This window comes from Mixophyes fleayi, chromosome 1 (genome assembly GCF_038048845.1).
Source record: "Mixophyes fleayi isolate aMixFle1 chromosome 1, aMixFle1.hap1, whole genome shotgun sequence".
Classification (NCBI taxonomy): Eukaryota; Metazoa; Chordata; class Amphibia; order Anura; family Limnodynastidae; genus Mixophyes; species Mixophyes fleayi.
In genome coordinates, this window is record NC_134402.1 from 454,570,157 (window position 1) to 454,592,275 (window position 22,119).

At 44.1% G+C, this 22,119-nt stretch overlaps 1 protein-coding gene across 1 annotated transcript in view; it reads right to left on the bottom strand.

Annotated features, from left to right (window-relative positions):
* LOC142102191 (von Willebrand factor A domain-containing protein 5A-like) overlaps positions 1–17,468 on the bottom strand; it is a 104,613-nt gene extending 87,145 nt beyond the window's left edge. Inside the window, exons 1-7 of the mRNA XM_075186899.1 lie at positions 17,425–17,468; positions 15,578–15,645; positions 13,259–13,461; positions 6,268–6,490; positions 4,726–4,895; positions 4,478–4,598; positions 4,131–4,300 (exon numbers count right to left, since the gene is read on the bottom strand). Of these exons, the coding sequence (XP_075043000.1) occupies positions 4,131–4,300; positions 4,478–4,598; positions 4,726–4,895; positions 6,268–6,490; positions 13,259–13,461; positions 15,578–15,632 (942 nt within the window). The 5' untranslated portion in view covers positions 15,633–15,645; positions 17,425–17,468. The remainder of the gene's footprint in view (positions 1–4,130; positions 4,301–4,477; positions 4,599–4,725; positions 4,896–6,267; positions 6,491–13,258; positions 13,462–15,577; positions 15,646–17,424) is intronic.
* Positions 17,469–22,119: the final 4,651 nt, after the last annotated feature.

Here is a 22,119-nt window from a genome sequence, read left to right on the forward strand (position 1 = left end):
GACATAAATTCTTAAAGCCCTGACTACATCTAAAATAATGTCGAGAACCAGCCTCATACTGGGATCTACCGTGATTCAAGATCGGAACCACTATCCTGGCTCAGGTGGAACCTTGACACAGCCATGTGTTGGAAAGAAAACTTAGTACTATGAACAATTCTCTGCTCAAGGAAAATAAGAGAGATTTACAGAACAGAGCCCACAAATACAAAACTCGCCTAGCTGTAGAGACAGCTAGGAGAAAAAGATCAGTGGATTCAGTGGATCTTGAGATCCACTGAATCCAATGGCTCAATGGAAGGATGATGTAAGATGCTGAGCACCAGGTTCAAATGGCAGGAAGCTACCAGAGGAGATTATGGAGTTTGCACATGCAGCACTTCCTGCAGGAAGGTCTACACCTCTGTTAGAAGTCCTAGTATTCTCTGGAAGAAAGCTGACAAGGAAGATACCTGAACAGTCATGGAGATATGTCTCATACTCCTGTCCAGATCCTTTTGCAGGAAACCTAGCAACCCCGCTAACTGGAAGGAAGAAGTAGGATAGCCTCTGTGCTCAAACCAGGAAATATAGGTCTTCCATACCCTATGAAAGTTCCTGGCTAAAACAGGTTTGCAAGTGCTCCACATGGCCTGCACCACACCATCCATAAAGCCATTGGCTTTAAAGAACATGGCTTCACCAGGTAAATGAGTCGAAAATCCCAGGGAACTGGCATAACATCTGTTAACAAGCCCTGGGGGTCACTTGTCCTGGGGCAATAGGTTGCCACTTTATGGTTCAACCAGGACAACATATTGTCGAAGTCCGGTTTACACCACCTGTCCACCAACTGCTGGAAGACTTCAGGTTCTAGAGAACACTCCCCCAGATGAAGGTCCTGTCGGTTACGAAAGTCAGCTTCCCACTTGCTTACTCCTGGAATTATGTGAAGTGGTGGGTGAACGTTTTGCCCAACGCATGAGCATGAATTCTAGTCCGTTTATTAGAAGCTTTGCCTGCTTCTGAGTCCAAAGTGAATGAAAATGGCTACCATCGTCCAATCCCATATGATGAATGGATGACCTGTGTTGAGGTGGTCAGTCTTCAGCCACCAAAGAAGGGACTGGCACATCCGTGGAGACATGCATGAGAGGTCAGTTGCAATTGAGACTTGTTCCAATTCAAGATAAGTTTATTTTGAAACCCCCTGGAGTGAAACCTTGCGATATGTACTACCTCAAATGTGGAGACCATCTTGCCTAACACCCTCATAGAAAAATGCACTGCCACTTGTCTGTGGGTCAGGAGGGCCTTCACTAGTCCACGCAAGATGAAGTTCTTGTTCTCTGGCAGTAGATGTCTCTGAAGGCGAGTGTCGAACTACAACACCAAAAAAAAACACGTGCTGGGAAGGAAGCAGGTGTGTTTTTTTTTAATTTATTAGCCAACTGTGTGTTTCCAAGGTTGGTGTTCTCTCCCAAAAATATGGACCGAGGCAAGGTTAGAGAAGCCACCTTGATCATGAGGTCTTCCAGTTATGGAATTTTAGAGTCACCCCCCTGGATCTAAGTAGAGCTGCAATGATTCTCATAATTTTAGTAAAGAACCTCTGAGCTGTAAAGAGGCCAAAGGGCAGGGTCCGGATTTGAAAGTGTTGCGACTGTACAGACCTCAGGAGACACTGATGCCCCTTCCAGATCGGAACATGAAGATAGGCATCCTTGAAGTTCATGGACACCATAAATTTGCCACATTTCATGCTGCTGATTACTGTCTGGAGAAATTCCATCTGAAATTGCTCACTCTGAGGTGAACATTCTGAGATTTTAAGTTGAGAATGGGCCTGAAGGATGTCCTTTGGCTACTGAAGCAAGAAAATATTGGTTTAGAACCCAAATCTTTCTGGCATTCTGGAACTGGAATAACTGTGCTGGAAAAAGTCAGGATTCCGATGACACCCTGCAGGGCCTGATATTTTACTGGATCTCCATGAAGACCCATGGTGAAGAACTGCATTGGAGGGGGGGGGTTTGCTCATCAGATATATGATGTACCCCCTTGAGACAATTCCCTTGACCCAGGAGTCGGAAGTTCAACTGAACCATCTGTCCTAGAAAAGCAGAAAGTTGGCTCCCACCACAAGGGTTCCAGGAAGGGAGACCTGCCCATCCGTCATGCTGACTGCTTGTCTGAGAGCCCTGACCTCTGGAGGCCAGAGGGCTTACCCGGGGTTGAAAGGAGTGAAAAGTAGGGTCTAGCCTGGAAGCATTTGTGGGAAGAAAAGAACTACACCTCTCCTTCCCCGTGTTGCCACTGAGAGGATTTTGTTCAGCTTAGGATCGAACAATGCCATCCCCTGAGAAGGTTCCACTAAAGTGACTAAATCAACACTGGGTATTCCTGATTGAAGCTCCCTGCCCGAGATCCAAAAAGAACAGAACAAAAGATCTGTGGACCCAGAAAGAGAAGCTGAGGGAGGATTCTTACTCAGTTCTCTACTGGCATCGAGCTGCTGGGAGAGCTCCGTCACCGCCAGAGTAAAGTACCCTGGCTGGCTCTGCCACTTCAGTAGGAGCCCCCACTGGCAAGCACGGCCACTGGTCCTTCGCCATGCATGCCGCACAAAGAGTGTTCTGGGAACACCATGCACACAGCAATTTTCAGTGGTACTTAGAGAAGGAAGAAACCTTTGATGCCGATTCTGCCCATAGCTGAATAGCTGAATCCTTGAAAAGTTCCTCTTCTCACACATAATGCAGAGTAAGGAAAGCTTTTCTTTTTGCATTGTACAGGCTAAGAAGGGTGTGGATATTCAGTGAAGAGACAAGTTAGGCAGTTCCGATAATGGATAGCAGTGAGAGAACGAGGGGCAGTAGAAAAACACAACCCCCTAATAAAGCTTATCAACCCCAGAGTAGAATTCCCCCTGAAGGTAAGGAGACAGGAGTTGCTGCTGCACCATAAAATGGCTGCTGCTTCCACGCTGGCTCTGTCTCTAGTTTTGACAGGTTTGCCAAGTGGGAAACCCAACAAGGAGGAAGAACTGTGCAGAGATTGCACCTTCCCCTAGGGTTTAGCAAACTTCCATTATTTAAGATGGCCCCGTAAGCTCAGTTGCTGCCTAGTGCAGGACTGCCTGAGGGAGCCCCCACCTGACTCCCCTGCCAGTTCCTGGGGGTCTGCACTGGGATTCTGCACCCACTCCTCCTGTGCAGACCCCGTTGCGAGGAGTAAACCGCTTTTAATAAAAATTGCTCCCTTCTCCTACCGATCACTACCCTTGTCGGAACTGACCGGGTCCAATGCTGAAGAAGGCACTGTCGCTGTACCTCTGCTGCCCACTCAATGCACTCACGGCAGCTATTCTAGAGAATAAAAAATAAAGTTTTACTCAAATGAGTCAAATAAATAAATGAATAACAAACAAGTAGATGCCCTGTCAAAAAAACCCCAAAAAAAACACGCCCTGCTCCTGCGGGCACTGAAAGAAACTGGATCCCTAACAGCCAATGGGGGCATACAGGGGGAGGAGCTTGAGTTTTTGCCGGTTAATTTAATGTGCCAGAGTGCACTCAATACCCCATGGTACTCAATTGTCTCCCTATGATGACTGAGAAAAATACATTTATATATTATATATTAGACTTTCACTTATTGTTACTATATGATTGAATGGAAATTTACTATGGTACGAAGAGTTCTTTAAGCTCCCAATGCTGTGCTTTTTTAGTGGAAGTGGTTGTATGTAGATTGACCTTTATATAAAAGATGCAGAGCAGCAGCCCCAATCCCAAAGTATAAAACAAACAATGAATCTCTTGAGGACCTCTGGAACTGAGCCTCCTGCTGCTCCCACTGAGTCAGGCACTTCAAGTGGGAGGTGAATAGAGAGAGAGAAGCACCAGGAAAGAGGGGAGATGATGAGAGGTGATGGGACAAATTACAGAATTTAATAGAGATGAGACTATAAGCAGAGTGTTAGAGAAAAGAAGAAGAAAAGCAAAGGGAGAAAAAAAACAAATGAGAGAGATAGAGCAGAAAATAAGAGCACGGGGGGGGGGGGGGGGGGGGTGTTGGTTGAGAAATCAGTAAGATATTGTTAGTCAGTAAATTAAATTTTGATATTAAAGCTGGGTCATTGCACCGACCTTAGCGCTCTGAATACGTAGTGGAGCATTTGGCTCAGAATTCATTGCACACTCCATACTCCCAGACCGGTCCACAACGAATATAAACTCTCCGCAGCTGGACTGTTCCTGGGCCTCTGGGAAACTGGGGTAGAAATTCAACATGACGACAGATTCTGACATAATGGACCCTATAAAACACAGAGGGGAAAACAATGTGGATGTATTATAATATGAAATGATGGTTGGACCCAGCACTACCCTGTATAGTGTTCTGTATATAAGGTAGTCAGCACTAGTCTGGACAGGGCTCAGTATATAATGGGTGGAGCCTGAACAGGTGTACATATGATGATTGATTGTGTCACCTGATGATGCTGGTCCTGAGTCAAGCCCCGCCTCCACAATAACACTAGGTTTGTTCACCTCCATGTAATAAACAAGTAACTCCACATCTCGCTCAAACTTGTGCCCCTCTGCCAGCGACAACTGTAAACAGTTAAAGACAATAAAATAAAACACTTTGTAAGGATAATAATAATAGTAATAAGAAAATGTTACAGAGGGTTACACAGCTCTAGAATCCCCAGAAAACACTACAAACATTACATCTCACCTTGGCCGCAGTCTTGTCAGCATCAGTGTATTGGAGAGGGGTGATGTCACAGTTAGATTCTATCTTGGCTATGCCGTATGCAGACTGGAAGTGAGCGCTCAGACTCAGGGTGTACGGGATCTGACCAATAGGCACCTGTGGGCGTGTGGCGGTTACACTCACATCGTGATCTGTATGGAGACAAATAAATGATATAGAGAAGAGGAAAGCAAAATAAATGAACCGGAAATATTAGCCCGGAAGAGGAGGAACAAGAGGGACTGGTAGGTACAATTTTCTGTTCTGGGTAGACAGACAAAAACGTGAGTAGACTTTAAATACAGAGGAAAGCCACTGTAAGATATTTACTACAATTAGACGAACACAAGGACATTCCTCATACCTCTTTATCCTCATGGATTCAGATGCTACTGTCTTGTTCTCTAGTGAGAGGACAATTATTTGGGACAACCTGGAGCTGCCACAAATAAATTTGAGGGATTGTGAGCGCACTCAGACATACCTGTAAAACCTGTGACCATAATTTCTCTATTTATTAACATTTATTTTTATAGCTCCAGCATTTTCTGTTTTAACTTTCCTCCTCAAACATAATGAGTCTCACAATCTCTGCACTCATCTCATCATCTCACCCTACAACCTGTCCCCTCGACCCACTTCCCACCCATATTCTCTGCTACCTCTCCCCCACTGAACGCCCACTTCTAGGTCACCTCTTTAACCTAACTCTCTCTATTAGCACATTTCCATCCTCCTTTAAACATTCGCTCATCAGACCAATTCTAAAGAAACTATCTCTCGATCCAGCCTGTCTCTCCAACTACCAACTTATTTCTCTCCTCTTTGCCACCAAACTACTTGAGCGATTTGTGTACAAATGCCCATCTCACTTTCTATCCTTTCACTCCATTCTTGATTCTCTATAAATCATGCGTCCGCCCACCTACATTCCACTATTATTGCTCTCACAAAAGTGATAACATACAGCAAAGTCTAAGGGTAATTTCTCCATCTGGTTCATTTAGTTCCTATCAAAATGTTACTTTAAAGTCTCTACCTTTGACACTTCCTTCCCTCCACTCCAACTATCCTTTGGGTCCCACAAGGCTCTGTTCTTGTCCTCTGCTTTTATCACTGTACACCTCTTCTCGTGGAGAACTAATTCAGCCTCCAGTACCACCTTTACACTGATGACACCCATTGCTCTATCACCAGTCCACATCTGCCGCACCAATTTGCAGATGCCTACGCTAGCTCTCTGCGTCTTCCAGAACCCTATTAACATTACTCACCCTTACCTACAGAGACCACAGACCACAGCACCCTTTCATACATCTAAAATCTCATATCAGAATACTCTCCCTCTTGCCCTCTTAGACCTCAGACCTGCTCCTCATCTCAGGTAACAACCTCCACTACCTGTACAACCCACAGTAATTCACCCTCAAAAATGTCCCAAACATATGACTTATTATTACACAGATATGATTTAGCTGTTCGTTTATTGCCTGGAACAAGAATACAGTCATCCCCCTGCTGTACCTTTTGGGGTGTATCTGGGGTTGAGGACAGCAGGAAGCACAAAACGCACAGCTCCATCCGCTTCCACAGGCAGTTCCTGCACATATTTCAGGGTCACTTCAGCCTCCTGACCGGGGGGTAGGTTCCCAACGCTGCAGCTGAAGATGTCCGCAGAGCTCTCGTCTTCCTCCAGCAGGAACGCCTGCTGACCCTGACTCATGGCCTCATCGTAGGTTTTTTTAGCCTAAAAGATGAAAGAGGTGGGGGAGAGAGGGGGTAGTTAATACTTGGGGAATAAAGAAACTGCCCAATTCATCTTCCACTATGCTTTCCCTCTCTATCGGCTCATTAAGAAGCCCTTTACTTCTATAAGTTTCCTTCTGTCACCAAACAGTGTATAATTTGTGTATATTCACTATATAATACAAAAAGTGTACATGTTACCACACTTATCAGACATTATCTAGATACATAACACACTGTGCATTGGTTTGTATTTTTTATTACATTAATATCCTCACAAGCCAGCCTTTGCTAGATGTAAATACCTATACCTGGGAGGTGAGTGCATCTGATTTTAACTGCATTTTAATAGTGTTTAAAGCATATAGGTCAGTGTACGACCTGCATATAATGAGGTACCCTTGACGTTGGGATGCAGGCTTAAGTCTTTTGGTCAAAATATGAACTAATACCTCATTTTTTCATTTTGCTAGACACACACAGATATGCAGTTTAAAGGATAAGCGCTGACAAATTTCTTAATGAATTCCATATCAACAACCAATTAATCCAAGACTAAACCACAGTTAATGAATTGTAGCAGTGTCCCCCTGTAGCAGTGCCCATGAAGATGGTGAAGAAAAGAAGAATCAACTGACCAGACCAGTATTCCTGCGCAGGTAAGTCAGCTTCCTCCGTAGCGCTCCCCCAGCATCGGTAACAGCGAATCTGAACTGATTTGCTATCAGCCAATCAGTTGCTAAGACAGCAAGTCAATCATGGCTCAGTGTCGGCCATTTCAATTTGACCCTGCGGTGAGCCAATAGCAGCTCGTCACGTCACTAGGTACCGCCCCTGCACTGGTCTTGTCACACCGTTGAGGGAGGCTGAAGAAAGAAGATCTGAAGATCGGTGCAGGAGCGGGAAGAGAAGAGAACCATATCGTTAGTTGGTACCACGTGCCTGCTTATAGTCCACGAGGAACAGTTACCAAGATAATTATATATATTTTGTAAGAGAATGTTTAAATTATGCCAGGTGGGTGACATGTCCCAAAATGTCGATCGAGTACTCAGTGAGAGTAGGCAATTGGTCAGGATAATGAGATTAGATGGCCAGTTCCACATACTCCTTTGAATAGATCAGAGAACTAGCCACTGTTTAGTCGAGCACATGTCACCACGGGATCCTTTCTACCACTGTGTAAGAGATCAATCCTTCCCCTACCACACAACTAAGCATGCCACAGTGTATCTGGCAACATCAACACCGGTCAGTGATTGAAGTAATATGTATGTATAATGTGTTACCATGCTGTGCTCCATAGGTTGTATATTACGAGAATTGCTATTGTGTTATTAATACCAGGTTGTGTATATTGTATCAGATGGAACAAAGGTCATCATCTTTATACGCAAGCCAGATATCAGGTCAGAGTCTATGTACTGAAGCCTGCGTCACTCAGCCACTCCATTGTCCTGGTGAATTCTATCCTCAGTGATAACATCCTTGATAAAGAGAAGGCAGCTGGAGGCTGAGATACCCTGCATGTCAGAGAGGGGATAAATAGGCAGAGAAATCGGGGCCGAGTGTACTCTGGTCCGAGTAACTTCACCATCTGAGATCATGGGGATTTATTATTGCATGGGACTCTGCCATCCTGCTACCTTATTGCGACATTATTCTGCCACTTCAGGACTTTGTTACCTATTTGGAAATATTATATCACCTGTTGTTGCTGTTCTGATTCCTGTACGGACAAGTTGCTTAAATAAAATCCTGTTGCACTAATATCCATTGTCGGCCTGAGTGATCGAAGAGCCTGGTCGCTGTCTTTGTTGTTTGTTCGTGTGTGTCTTGGGTTAGTTCCCTGCAGGTCGTTGCTGATCGCATTTACGAAACGGAAGACTAAAATACGCAGAGGCGCAGAGAAATCCCTACAAGGACAATTGGTGCAAGACTTCAAGGACAACTGATACCCCCCACATTGAGCCCTTTGTGGATGTCCCAGTGGTTGTATCGTGATCAGGTAAGGTCTGTGAGCGTGTTGTCACATTCTGCAGGCGTTACAGTATTGTAATTAATAAAAACAACAATTTCTACAATAAATTACATCATTAGGTGACAACATTGAGTTACCCGGGCAAAATATATAAGGCAGCTTTGTACTGACAGAGAACAGGGGGATTGTAAATTGCACATATCATTTACAAGCAATTTATTTTTTACATATACTTTTGTAAGATTTATTTTGTTATATTTGCAAACCTATATCGGGTACCATATGAAGAAGGGTTGGGTACGCTTTACCTATTACCAGTATTCTGACACGGAGAATCCCTACAAATAAAATCCAAAATGATGAAAAACCGATTTGAAAATAAACAGACTTCCCTTCAACCCGACGCTGGACATCTCCAATGGGGGCACCATGCTGACAGCAAGTGATTCTGATTAGAGAAGTGTTCGGCACTGCAGGCGGACGTCATCGCGGCGGCTGTCAATAGAAATTTAAAGTGCCAATGTCGGGTTAAGTGTTTAAACACTTAACCTTAGGGGTCCCCACATTGCTGCTTTAAATTTCTATTGACAGACGTCAACACTTCTTCAATCGGAATAGTGGTAATCGTAAAAAATGATTACCACCAATGAAGAATATAAAAAAATATATTTGCGATATATTCAACTTATCTGTAACAGGAGGGGAAGGAAGGAAAGAACCAGAATCTCTCTTGGAAAGTAAGTCATGTGCAATGATAAATATGTCACAGATACTGATCTGTGGAGATTTCAGTTGTGAAATCCTGGTCACAAGATATTTAGGCTGACGGCGAAGCTCAGAGCCAACATGCTCATCTGTGCTGTTAGCAGCCGGCACAATGCAGCAACAACAGCTCTTTATTACGAATTACAGACACTGTAACCGGCGCTTTTCCTATGATTGTTCAGAGGTCACTTTTTAACTGACGATATTGTTACTCACATCACTATTTACAACATTTTTTGGTTTACTTTTCATGAAGATGATAATCTCTATAGTCAGTGTCTATGTTTGAATTACATCATTCATGAGAATAAGGGGGCATCTCATTGTCTTTACTACACGCGTCATTTTTCTGTGCGACATTTTATTCCATTATTTGACGTAACTTGCGCTTCTACACCACAGTCTGCCGAGAATCTCTGTATTATTTACATACACCAAATATAAAACATATTTTAAATAGTTTTCCCTGCTACTAATGGGGAGCTCGATGCTAAAGAATTGAAAAACGAATCACATATTTTTCAAACGTGTAAAGAACCCAAAAAAAATATTGAAAAACAAATTTGCAGAACTCGGAGTTGAAAATTCAAAAAAAATTAATTACCATTTTATTACTGGCAATCACCCACTCAGGCTTAGACAAAGAGCAGGTAATGAGAATATCCTGTGCTGACTGGATGAAGGACAAACTTCTGAACCTTTAAAAAATGAATCCAGTTACATGTCCAGCTAAGTAGTAACAGAGATCTACGGGAGTCTGAACAAAATAAAACAATAGCCAAAAGGAAAAATATAATATAATATAATATTTATATATTACAGATATTCCTTTCAATTCTGATCAGTGAGGAGAAGGGGTCTGTCAGGAGCAGTCTGTCAGCTATGAGGACAAGGGGCGTGTTCAGAGCTGTATCACCTGATACTTCTGTCAGTTGTGAGGAGATGGGGTGTGGCCAGAGCCATGAGGAGATGGGGCGTGGCTGTAGCTGTGAGGAGATGAGGTGTGGCCAGAGCCATGAGGAGACGGGGCGTGGCCAGAGCCATGAGGAGACGGGGCGTGACCAGAGCCATGAGGAGACGGGGCGTGACCAGAGCCATGAGGAGACGGGGCGTGACCAGAGCCATGAGGAGACGGGGCGTGGCCAGAGCCATGAGGAGACGGGGCGTGGCCAGAGCCATGAGGAGACGGGGCGTGGCCAGAGCCATGAGGAGACGGGGCGTGGCCAGAGCCATGAGGAGACGGGGCGTGACCAGAGCCATGAGGAGACGGGGCGTGGCCAGAGCCATGAGGGGACGGGGCGTGGCCAGAGCCATGAGGAGACGGGGCGTGACCAGAGCCATGAGGAGACGGGCGTGGCCAGAGCCATGAGGAGACGGGGCGTGGCGGCAAGATTTACCTTCCTATATAAGGGCTTGAGCTGACGGCAGGATCTGCACACTACGGTTGTTACCTCAGCACCTCAGAGGAGCAGAAAGTGACAGAGAATGGGGAATGGGGCACTGAGAGAAAGATAAGGGAGAGAACCACAGGGGATTGGGAGAGAAAGGAGATGTGTGAAGGAAAGATAGAGAGGATATGGCTGGAAGAGTAAGAGGAGAAATTAGAATAAACCAGTAAGAGATGAGGAATTAATGAGAGAGAAAAAAGATGGAATTTAACAAGAGAAGCAACTGAATACAGAAGAGACAGGAAGCCATGATGTCTGTCACAGAGAGCTAGAGAGACAGCAGGAGAGAGACCAACAGGAGACAGAGAGAGAGACAGGAAGCCATGATGTCTGTCACAGAGAGCTAGAGAGACAGCAAGAGAGAGACCAACAGGAGACAGAGAGAGAGACAGGAAGCCATGATGTCTGTCACAGAGAGCTAGAGAGACAGCAGGAGAGAGACCAACAGGAGACAGAGAGAGAGACAGGAAGCAAGGACGTCTGTCACAGAGAGGTAGAGAGACAGCAAGAGAGAGACCAACAGGAGACAGAGAGAGAGACAGGAAGCAAGGACGTCTGTCACAGAGAGCTAGAGAGACAGCAGGAGAGAGACCAACAGGAGACAGAGAGAGAGACAGGAAGCCATGATGTCTGTCACAGAGAGCTAGAGAGACAGCAGGAGAGACCAACAGGAGACAGAGAGAGAGACAGGAAGCAAGGACGTCTGTCACAGAGAAGTAGAGAGACAGCAGGAGTCAGAGAGAGACCAACAGGAGACAGAGAGAGACAGGCTGAGGAGCAGTTGACATGAGGCCTACGCCGGCGTCAAGATTCACCTTCCTATATAATAAGCATTCCCAATACTTGCTCTGTTATCGCCAACTCAGGATAACCGAAGAAAATCATTGAAAAAATACTTTATTACTTGAATAAAGTATTTTGTCAATGTTGAAGGGTTTATAAATATATTTTTAACTGTTTTTTTTTTTTAATTTACAATTTATTCTTTATTTATTAGTGGAAGCCGAAATTCCTGGGGAAACCAGAGGGTTTCAAAACGATCCGATAATTGGTTTCAGGATCAAAAATGAAAGATTAGACTGTTCTTCGAGGACGTGTCTTCTGACTTTAGATAAAGTGTGAGTTTTGCTGCTCCTGGGGTGAAGGAACATCACTATCCACAGACGCGATACAGACCCAGTGGATTGCTGTAGGCACATACACCCGAGGATCATGGTCCAGGAGACGCAGATAGAGGCAATGACATCACTGTATTATCCATAAAGTAACTTTTCAAGCACATATTCAGAATATTCCTCATTAATTATGTCACGCTCAGTCTGCTCAAGGAGTGATATTCCACTTATTATCGTACATTTCCAAAGAGTAATACAGTCTATGTTAAATGAATGTACTTATCTCAAATCTTCTTTTCTTCCTCTTCCACCATGATGGGTCCCTAGCTTTGGAATCTCCAAAGGCCTCAAAACAACCTGACAGGTTCTGATAATGAACAAGGACCAAGCTGAGGCTTTAGTTTAAATTGTAACTGTCAATGCCTAATCGTAGTGTACACTTATTAACACACATACCATTCTTGAAAACATAATGTGATAAAACAGTGTCCCTCCCTCTCAGCTGTATAAATGCAGTAGGAATTATTTAAAGTAGCTGTTTGTGGGGCAGGAGTCCATGTGACACTGAACTCATGTGATCATTAAGAGGGCATGCACTAAAAGTTGGAGGAAGTATCTCAGGACCACAATGATAATACTCCGGCCAATACATCTGCTGGTCACACTCATTAGTACTCATGACTCTTCAGATATCTGCTTAAAGTGCAATTGTGTGTAGGGGACATTAACACAGATAAGGCCATGGTGGGAATTGAACTCATGACCCCAGTGCGTGAGGCAGAAGTGCTAACCACTGAGCCAACGTGCTGACAACAGTACTAACCTTATCCTTTAGAATGACACCAGGATTGTGGCATAGTGTTTTGCTCCCAAAACACTGTATGGTTAGTCATTGTTCTTATTGTATTATGAATGAGTCTACATTTGTGTTTTCTACAGCACAAAATACAAACCTGCCATAAGACTCTACACCAAAGTGGTTGTGATGCGGTCACCTTGAAGTATAATGTATTTTGGGTTATTTTCTAAGTGATTTGATGAGACCATCACCAGGACATTAATGTGAGCTCAGAAGCACAGAAGAGTTATAACAAGGGTTTTCCAGTGTTGAGCAGCACCATGTTGTGGGTTCTCGATGTGAGAATTTGGCAAATATTGTATACAGTATGTTATGGCCCTACGTTACCCAGTAAAGGGGCACACAACCAAATAGATGGCTTATACAAACTTTTCTTGTTGTTGGTCCACATCTGTAAAAACAAGAGTGATCAGTGACCTCCACCACCCTTGTCATCCCTCTCCTGAAATCCATGGCTGTCCTACGTAACAGGCAGACACGGTCAAATATCTATATATTTTCACCATTAGCGTGAGTAATAAACATAAATGTTCAGACTCTGATACTAATTAAGTCAAAATAAATATCCTTGATAATTTGAATAATACTTCTTCCTTATTACCTGCTTCTTCTCTTGGAGATCCGCTACTATCTTCTTCCCTTCCACAGTTGCCTCAAAACTGTAGACAGCAGAATCTTGGTTCATGGGGAACACAAAGACGGCTTCTATCGCCTTCTCCTCCAGGTTCTTATACTTGAGAGTCGCGGATACATCGGCCACGAAGCCTTTCACCTGGATGTCCACCGAGATCCCCTTAAGAGGGACTGGACAACACAAAGGAAAGGGGGAAATCAAATATATCTCCTGACCTGTCATCATCATCAACATTTATTTATATAGCGCCAGCAAATTCCGTAGCGCTTTACAATTGGGAACAAACATTAATAAGACAATACTGGGTAATACATACAGACAGAGAGGTAAGAGAACCCTGCTCGCAAGCTTACAATCTATAGGACAATGGGAGTTTGAAACACAAGGACATGTGCTACATTATATTGCACAATGGACCAGCTAGAATGCAAAGGTAAAAGTATTGAGTGGGCTGTGTGTGTGACAATGTTGGTCAGAGGGTTGTTGTCTTGCGTTAGCTGTGTAGAGGATGGTATTAGGGTAATCTAGGGAAATTAAGATGGTGGTTGAGGAATATTATAACCTTGCCTGAAGAGATAGGTTTTCAGTGAACGCTTGAAGGTTTGAAGACTAGAGGAAAGTCTTACTGTGTGTGGGAGGGAATTCCACAAAGTGGGTGCAGCCCGGAAAAAATCCTGTAACTGAGAATGGGAGGATGTGATGAGAGTGGGGGAGAGACGTAGATCTTGTGCAGAACGGAGGTGTCGAGTAGGGAGATAATTTGAGATAAGTGAGGAAAAATATGTTGGTGCAATTTTGTTGATTTGTCACCCATGTTTATTGCCAATCAGTAGTGTCCATTAAAGCACAAAGAAATCTTATTAGGTTGTATGGATACATTGCTGGCATCAAACACTAGTAAACAGGAAAGTAAACATTTCAAAGTCACGTGGGGAGTTTCTTATGTCACAAAGCTTTCAGTGACATAATTAAATACTACAATTTAATTGGTACCAAAAAAAATATATAAATTTCTTCCAAATATACTACATTAATAAAAAATATATTCTATATAATCATAAATGGCAATATGGTCTTTTAAAATCTTGATGTCTATAAGGGGTCATACATTCCTCTAATGCATCAGCAACGTTAATGCTTCTTACATGGGCAATGGAAAAGGGGAGTCTGTGACTCTGCAATCCACAATGGCTGCTATAAATGCAGCAGGACATGAAATAAAAGCCTGGCCCCTTCCAATGGCTGATCAATCACTTGGTCGCCAACCTGCTCTTACTTCTTCTACCTCAAAATTAATTTACCCCACTCCACTTCTTACCTCGTATACAAGCAACAGGTAACTGGGACAATGTCCCTGGTATCACACACCCAGCTAGTCCAAGGCGTTACTGATTGGCTGTGAGCCGGTTGCTTCGGAGAGGTCATCGCAATGTGGGTAATATTAACAGCCAATCAGTGACACCGAGCAGCAGAATGAATTACAGTCAATTACAAATGAGGACTGTGAGGAAGAAACTAATTACAGGGGGAGAGATGCTGGTGGGGGTGGGGGGGGGGGGGAAGAGAGGGGTGAGAAACTTTCACTCAACTGACAATATAAAGTTTACCTTTTGGGAGACCAGATTGTAAACCTGCCTGACGCAACTGGAAGACCACCTAGTACAAATATTTCATGCCCTGTGCAATCATCCTTATTGTCCCCATCTGTGTGCTGTCTGGTTAAAGTTTTATGTGCCCTGTATGACCACACAAACTAATACTAACACATTAATATCTCTAGATGTTTATCCTGCTTATTGTAAATGTTATCACAATAGAGAACACCATTAGGTGGTATGTGTAGGGGGTTCTATAATCTGGAACGCTTGGGATATTAATCATTAGACTGTTTATCCGTGCTCCTCACAGTGATTGTAGGAGGAGGCACTTAAAATGGTCACGTGTTCTGATAATGGGCTAGTTGCCCAATATAATATTCAGATTGGACCCAAAACAACTTATTTTGCTAATCAAACAAAAAGGAGCATTTCTGTTGGATAAAACAGGAGCACTTTCATTGTACCGTACGGTACAAATTATTCCAAATGGATTTATTTTTCAACCCGAAAAATAATATCCAAATTAGATATTTCTCGTGCTGGCCAATTGCTGGTGGAAAACCAAACGTGACCATTGTCAGCCCAAATTGGTGTAAATCAGCTCATCTGGCAGATGTAACTACCACTTGTGTGGCACCAGCTCCTGTGTCAGTCTTACTGCAGTCTGGTTACAGAGGAGATATCTCACCTGGCTTCTTGGTGGACACAATGATAAGACCACAACATGGAGGAAATGGAGACATCTTTACACTTGTTCTGTTAGGAGATAAGACACCAGAATGAACCTTTCAGCACTGGAAGGAGCTATTTCTTACCTGTATATTATGTTAAAAAGAAGAATTAATCAAGAGGAGGAGGGAGAGAAATTTGTACCACTGCGAAATCTGTTCTGTTATTGTCAATGATTGCTGAGGATTTTCACAAAGATCAATAACATTTTTTAAAAAATAAGCTCTAAGATTTTTTTACAATATTTAAAATAAAATAAATATTTAGACTTAGTTTTTATTGGTAGAACTGAAAGCCAAATCCAGGCCTTACGTTTCACTGTTCAACCCCAAACCTGAGAGCTGGCTCACACATATCTACCATGACCATACTTGCTAACCTTTAAAACGGGAATTCCGGGAGATCCGGGGCAGGGGGCGTGGTTGGAGGGCGGGAGGGGGCAGGGCACGGGGGAATCCCGTCATTTGGCCCCGTCCCCCACAACAAAATGCAATTTTCCTCTCAGGGGGGCGGGGCCAAAATGATACGATTCACCGCGAATCGCGTCATTTTGGGGAGTAAGTTCCAGTATTCGGGATACTTGCCTGCTCTCCCAGGAGTCCGGGAGACCTACCCAAATTTCTGGAGTCTCCCGGACATTCCGGGAGAGTTGGCAAGTATGAATATATTTTTTCATCTGTCTTTTTTTTTAATAAACATTTTGTGAAGAAGTGTGTCTATGTCACTCAATTAAAATGTATTTATATAAGTAGTGTGTGTGTGTCATCGTGGACTTAATTGCCCGCTATACAGGACCACAGAGTGTCAAAGTTAAAATAGTCACAGTGCCAACCAGAATGCTGGGACTTGTAGTCCTTCTACAGCGAGGATTCACAGCACTTCTTGGAAAACCTGTGACTGCTCCTGAGCCACGGGTTTATGCATTAGGGTAAGGGCTTATTGGAGAAATATATTTGAATATCTATATAATGGCAAGAGATGTGACGCTAAACAGAATTTCTCCAAGTGTTACATATTGAGCATTGTACAATTCATTTGATACATGTAAAGTTCCAGAAAGTCTATATTGAAAGGACACAGGGTGTGACTCCCAGCCAGGACACAATACACCTGAATGTTTTCAATTGGTCATTTACAGTGTAAGCCCTGAGGCACACACACCCTTCCAAATATACCCTGCTGTTTCCCCATCTAGAATTGTCACTGACATTATCAATACACCCTCATGTCTAAGTACATACGTATACATATATAGACTCCTTGGATAGTGCTGTGCGCTATTCCACAGCCTGTTACACCTATAATACATATACTGTACCTCTGTACACCCTACACCTGCTATTCCCCAGCCTGTTACACCTATAATATATATACTGTACCGCTGTGCACCCTACACCTGCTATTCCACAGCCTGTTACACCTATAATACATATACTGTACCTCTGTGCACCCTACACCTGCTATTCCACAGCCTGTTACACCTATAATACATATACTGTACCTCTGTGCACCCTACACCTGCTATTCCCCAGCCTGTTACACCTATAATACATATACTGTACCTCTGTGCACCCTACACCTGCTATTCCCCAGCCTGTTACACCTATAATACATATACTGTACCTCTGTGCACCCTACACCTGCTATTCCACAGCCTGTTACACCTATAATACATATACTGTACCTCTGTGCACCCTACACCTGCTATTCCACAGCCTATCACTCCTATAATACATATACTGTACCTCTGTGCACCCTACTCTCCTACAGCCTGTTACACTTAGATCTATAGCACATATACTGCACCTCGTTCTGTTCCAGCCCTGGATGTGTCTGTTACTTCCTGCAGTGCTGGGTGCAGGAGGGAGTGTCTGTGGGATTAGCTCAGTCCTGTTTACACTGCATCCAGCCTACAGGGAGGGTCTGCATGTAACTGTTACACCTCTAATCCGTGACTATGCAAAGTATGACCACAGCCTCTTCTCTGTGTAATGTCCTTACACTGGGTTCAGCTGAAATCTCTTCATGCACATACTTGTTATTTACACACATATCCTAGTATCCCAGCAGGAGTTTCTTCCTGTATAATAAGGCTGCTTCCTTTATCTTGTTACCAGCTTCAGACAACTGGGTCATAAGACCCTTTGATTTAAAAACCACAGGAAAAGTGGTAGAGCGCAGCTTCACTTGCGTAAGTGCGCCTACTTGTCCGTCTAGCGCAGTGTTTCCCCACTCCAGTCCTCAGGGAACCCTAACAGTGCAGGTTTTCCAGGTCACAAGTGAAATAATTACTACCACCTGTCAGGGCCGGATTAAGGGGATGGAGTCCCCTGGGCTAAGGGGCCTCCATTCCCTCGTGAGGGCCCCTTCCCCCGTGATCCGAGCGAGCCCCAAGGGACTTACTTGCTTCCCCGGTGTGCTGTACGCTCTTTACTGAGGAAATCTCGTGAGAGTGAGACTCATGAGATCGCCTCAGTAAGGAGAATACAGCGCGTCAGGGAAGGACCGTAGTGAAAGTGCTCAGCAGCATTGATCGGCCGGGGAGGGGGCACCACCGACCGATCAATAATGCTGCTGAGCACTTTCAAGGGCCCCCTGAATGCCCGAGGCCCCTGGGCTGTAGCCCAGTTAGCCCTATGGTTAATCCGGCCCTGCCACCTGTGGATCTTTCAAAATGTGTCACTTAGAAGAGAATATACCTGTGCTCCAGCAAGGAGATGGGAAAACATGCACTGTTAGGGGTCCCTGAGGACTGGAGTGGGGAAACACTGGTCTATCGCATTACAAGGTGCACGCCCACTTCTCTGTCTGGGTTCGCAGATCCACCTGAAAAAAGCCCAGTGGGAAGAATGAACGTTACTTCAAAGCCATACTAACATTTTCGGATGTGATTATGTTCTCCTTCCGTTTTTATCTTTTTAAATGCAGTAAGTGTTCTGAATAAATTACCTGGTACATACATAACTACATTTTATCCTGATTAATTAACATACAAAATGACATGTCTCTGTTTCCCAATTCCGACATCTAAAAGCCCTGTGAGATTTGGGTGTTAGTGTAAACAGAGCCCCTTTTGTTCAGCTAAACACTGCGGTTCCTGAAGTGTTTTGGATCAAGTATCGTGCAGTAATAACCCTGCAGATCCCATTGTATCATGAGGGAACAGTGTGATTAATTATTGTCTGGTACCGCTCATAGAAATGTGCTGCATCTGTAATTGATATATTTCTGTCAAGAGTAGTAAATATGTGGGCATTTTTCACATTATTTTGTTTGGCTAAATGCAAAGACCACCTATTGGTGCTCACACAGAGAGGGACATAAATCTCTTTTTTGCATAAAATAAGCCTCTTGGTATTGTGCATGTGTACCAAAGATCCATGTGCAGATCAGGCCGCATCTGATACTTACAACTCCTTACGCTGAGAGAGACAGAACAGGGGGGTAAGCACAGGCCGAGCGCAGTAAGAGCATGGTCACATAATTGCGGCATAATTAGAGTTGGGCACATCTGCAGGGACACCCATCAGGTAATCCTGGTGCAGATGATGACCAGCGTGTAAAAAAGAAATATATACATTTAAAAAAACAAAACCAAAAAATGAACCCCCCAAAAAATGAAGTAAGAACCAGCTTACACAGCTGATATGTAGGAGGACGAACAGCGCCCCATCACAAAATTCACAATCAGCACCAGGCTATGACAGTTCACACTATAATAAAGAAATCCGCAGCGTAAGTCCTATGTGTTACACATCCCAAGTCAGTTTAACAAAAGGGATAATTTCCTAAGTGAATTGAGCCCACAAGAAAAGGTGGGCCTCCCTCCCTAGGAAAAAACAGCACTGCAACAAGGGGACAATCCAAAGCTGCTCCTAGCTGAGGGTACACTCAGACAGAGCTGTGCACAACATGATGACCCAAGCTGGATTGCTGAAACAACCAGTTAAGGCACCCCGGACCTGTTGTTGGAACATAAAAATGCTGAATGAGTAAAACGCCCTGCAAGGAAGAATGCACCTCCAGAATAAGGGATAATTTCTTGTTAAAGAAAATAGACTGGGCTGAGATTTAAACCCAAAGGAATTAAGTCTGAGTCAACTGACAAGACCATCCTGTAGAAAAGAAAACAGATGGAAACCCAAAGGAACGTGTAAAAACCTTTTTGTTCACACCAAACTATAGATATCACACCTTAGGATAATTCTCACCTGGTGTCAGCTTTTTTTTGACTTCAACGTAGATTGGAAACTTCCTCCAAAAATCCTTTTGTTCCCAAGATCCTGGCTTCAACAGCCATGCCTTTAAAAACAGATGATGTAAGCTCTGGCGTAGAAATGGCTCTTGATACATAAAATCCCCTCATCCCTCCATCCTCGTTTTGCCTCCATCTTCGGAATGTCAGCATACTGTAATTTCCTTATGCAATTAGGAGCCACTAAGATTACAGGAACTACCTTCTATTTGGCTTTCTTGAGAACCTGGGAAAGTATGGGAATTGATGGAAAACAGAATCTTCATGGTATGGTCTTGGCATCCACCTAAGCAGAACCTGTTTCTCTTTTTGTTGTGCCGACATGCCATCAGGTGAAGAGACCACTTTCCTGAGAAGATGGAGTGTCTGCTCAAGCAGGCTGACTCCCAATTCTCCAACCCAGGAATGTATTCTGTAGATATCACCAGGACAAATTTATCTTCCCCTATAATAATCCTCTAAACAACAGGTATAACCAGGGAATAGTTCATACATATGCCACAGCCATGACCTTCTTCACCAGTTATTGGATAGACAGGCTCTTGTCCTCTGGACAAAATAAAAATACCTCTGCACCTTGGTGTCAAATAGTAGACTCAGGATCACCATACAATGAACTTGAATTCTGTGACTTTATCATTCCTCTGTTAGACTTCTGAGGACCACAGGTGGGAGTGCAGAAGTTAAGTCCAATCTACCCTGAGTAGGAGATCTTAAATGAGGCGACTTTTTTAGAAAATCTTAAAGCCAAACCAAAAAGGGACAAAGTATTATTTTGTATGGCGAATTTGAGGAGTCATTAGTGCCCTTCCCAGATCGGGTTATGAAGCATTTTTACATCCAAGGATGCCAAGAAATCCATGTGTTTCATGCCACGGATGATGAATCCTAGGGACTCTATCTTGAACCTGTCCACCAGAAGGCTGTAACTCTGAAACTCTTCTGTAGTTCAGGGTTTTTAGGTTCAAGATTGACTGAAATTACTTGCCTGGCTTCTGCACATAGAAAAGGGTTTGAGTAAAATACTTCTGTCCCTCCAGGACAGGAACAATCTGTCACGAAAGCCAGATAATGGGAATGGTCCTGATCGCTGCTAGAGTGACAGCTTACCCCCAGAGAGGTGCGGAGTCTAACGGTGGAGAGATGTTCACCAGGTATTCCAGCAAGGGAATATGGCCTTGGCTGCTCTCCACCGCAGGTTGCGGTCCCCTAGGGGGTGCAGAGCAAAGAATACGCAGAACCACCAAGTAGTTGTTAGGCAGAACAGTAGTAGTGGTAAAAAGATGCACGGAGCGTAGAGGTCCACACAGGCGTATAGCTCTGGAACAGAACTGATGAGGAGTAATGCTCTGCAGTGAATCTACAGGTCTTGAATGTGAGGGAAGCTGAACCAATATGGCGGTGAAGTGATGAGCTGCAGAGAGCAATAGCACTGAGATCCACACAGGTGTTATAACGCTGTAACAGGACCAATGATGAGCGATGCTCTGCGGCGATAATGCTGGGAAGCAATGAGTTGCACAGGTAACTGCTGAGAAGTGGTGAGCTGCACAGGTGTTGCTGAATAGTGCTGAGCTGCACAGGTGTTGCTGAGAAGCAGAGAGCAGCACAGGAATTCTGAGCAGCACAGGTATTGCTGAGTAGAGATGAGCTGCTCAGGTAATTGCTGGGAAGCAGTAAGAAGCACAGGTAATGCTGAGAAGTGGTGAGCTGCACAGGTGTTGCTGAGAAGCAGAGAGCAGCACAGGAATTCTGAGCAGCACAGGTATTGCTGAGTAGAGATGAGCTGCACAGGTAATTGCTTGGAAGCAGTAAGCAGCACAGGTATTCTGAGTAGCAACAGGCTGCACCATCCACGATGTCAGAAACAACAGGAGTCAGAGGAAATGCTTCCTATCAAGTAGAGAGACCTGATGATCTGACACCCATGAAAGAGAGAAGGGCCCTTATAAAGGGAACTGGCTGCAGATGATCCAATCACTGCAGAGCAGAGGTTTTGAAGGTTCCCAGGGAAACGCATGCGCAGACCGGTAGGCAAGATGGCGGTGATGATAGAGGAACGACAGGCTGAACAGCAGATAGAGGCAACCAAGGGAAACCAAAGCACACAGTGAACCACATGGAGCAAAACTGGTAAGATACGTGATACAATCATTCCTGAAAAAAGAAGTGACTGAATGAAGTTTACCTCTTGACCATTTTTTTCTGCACAGCTGTTGGTAGTCCTCCTCTCTGGAGGCACCTAG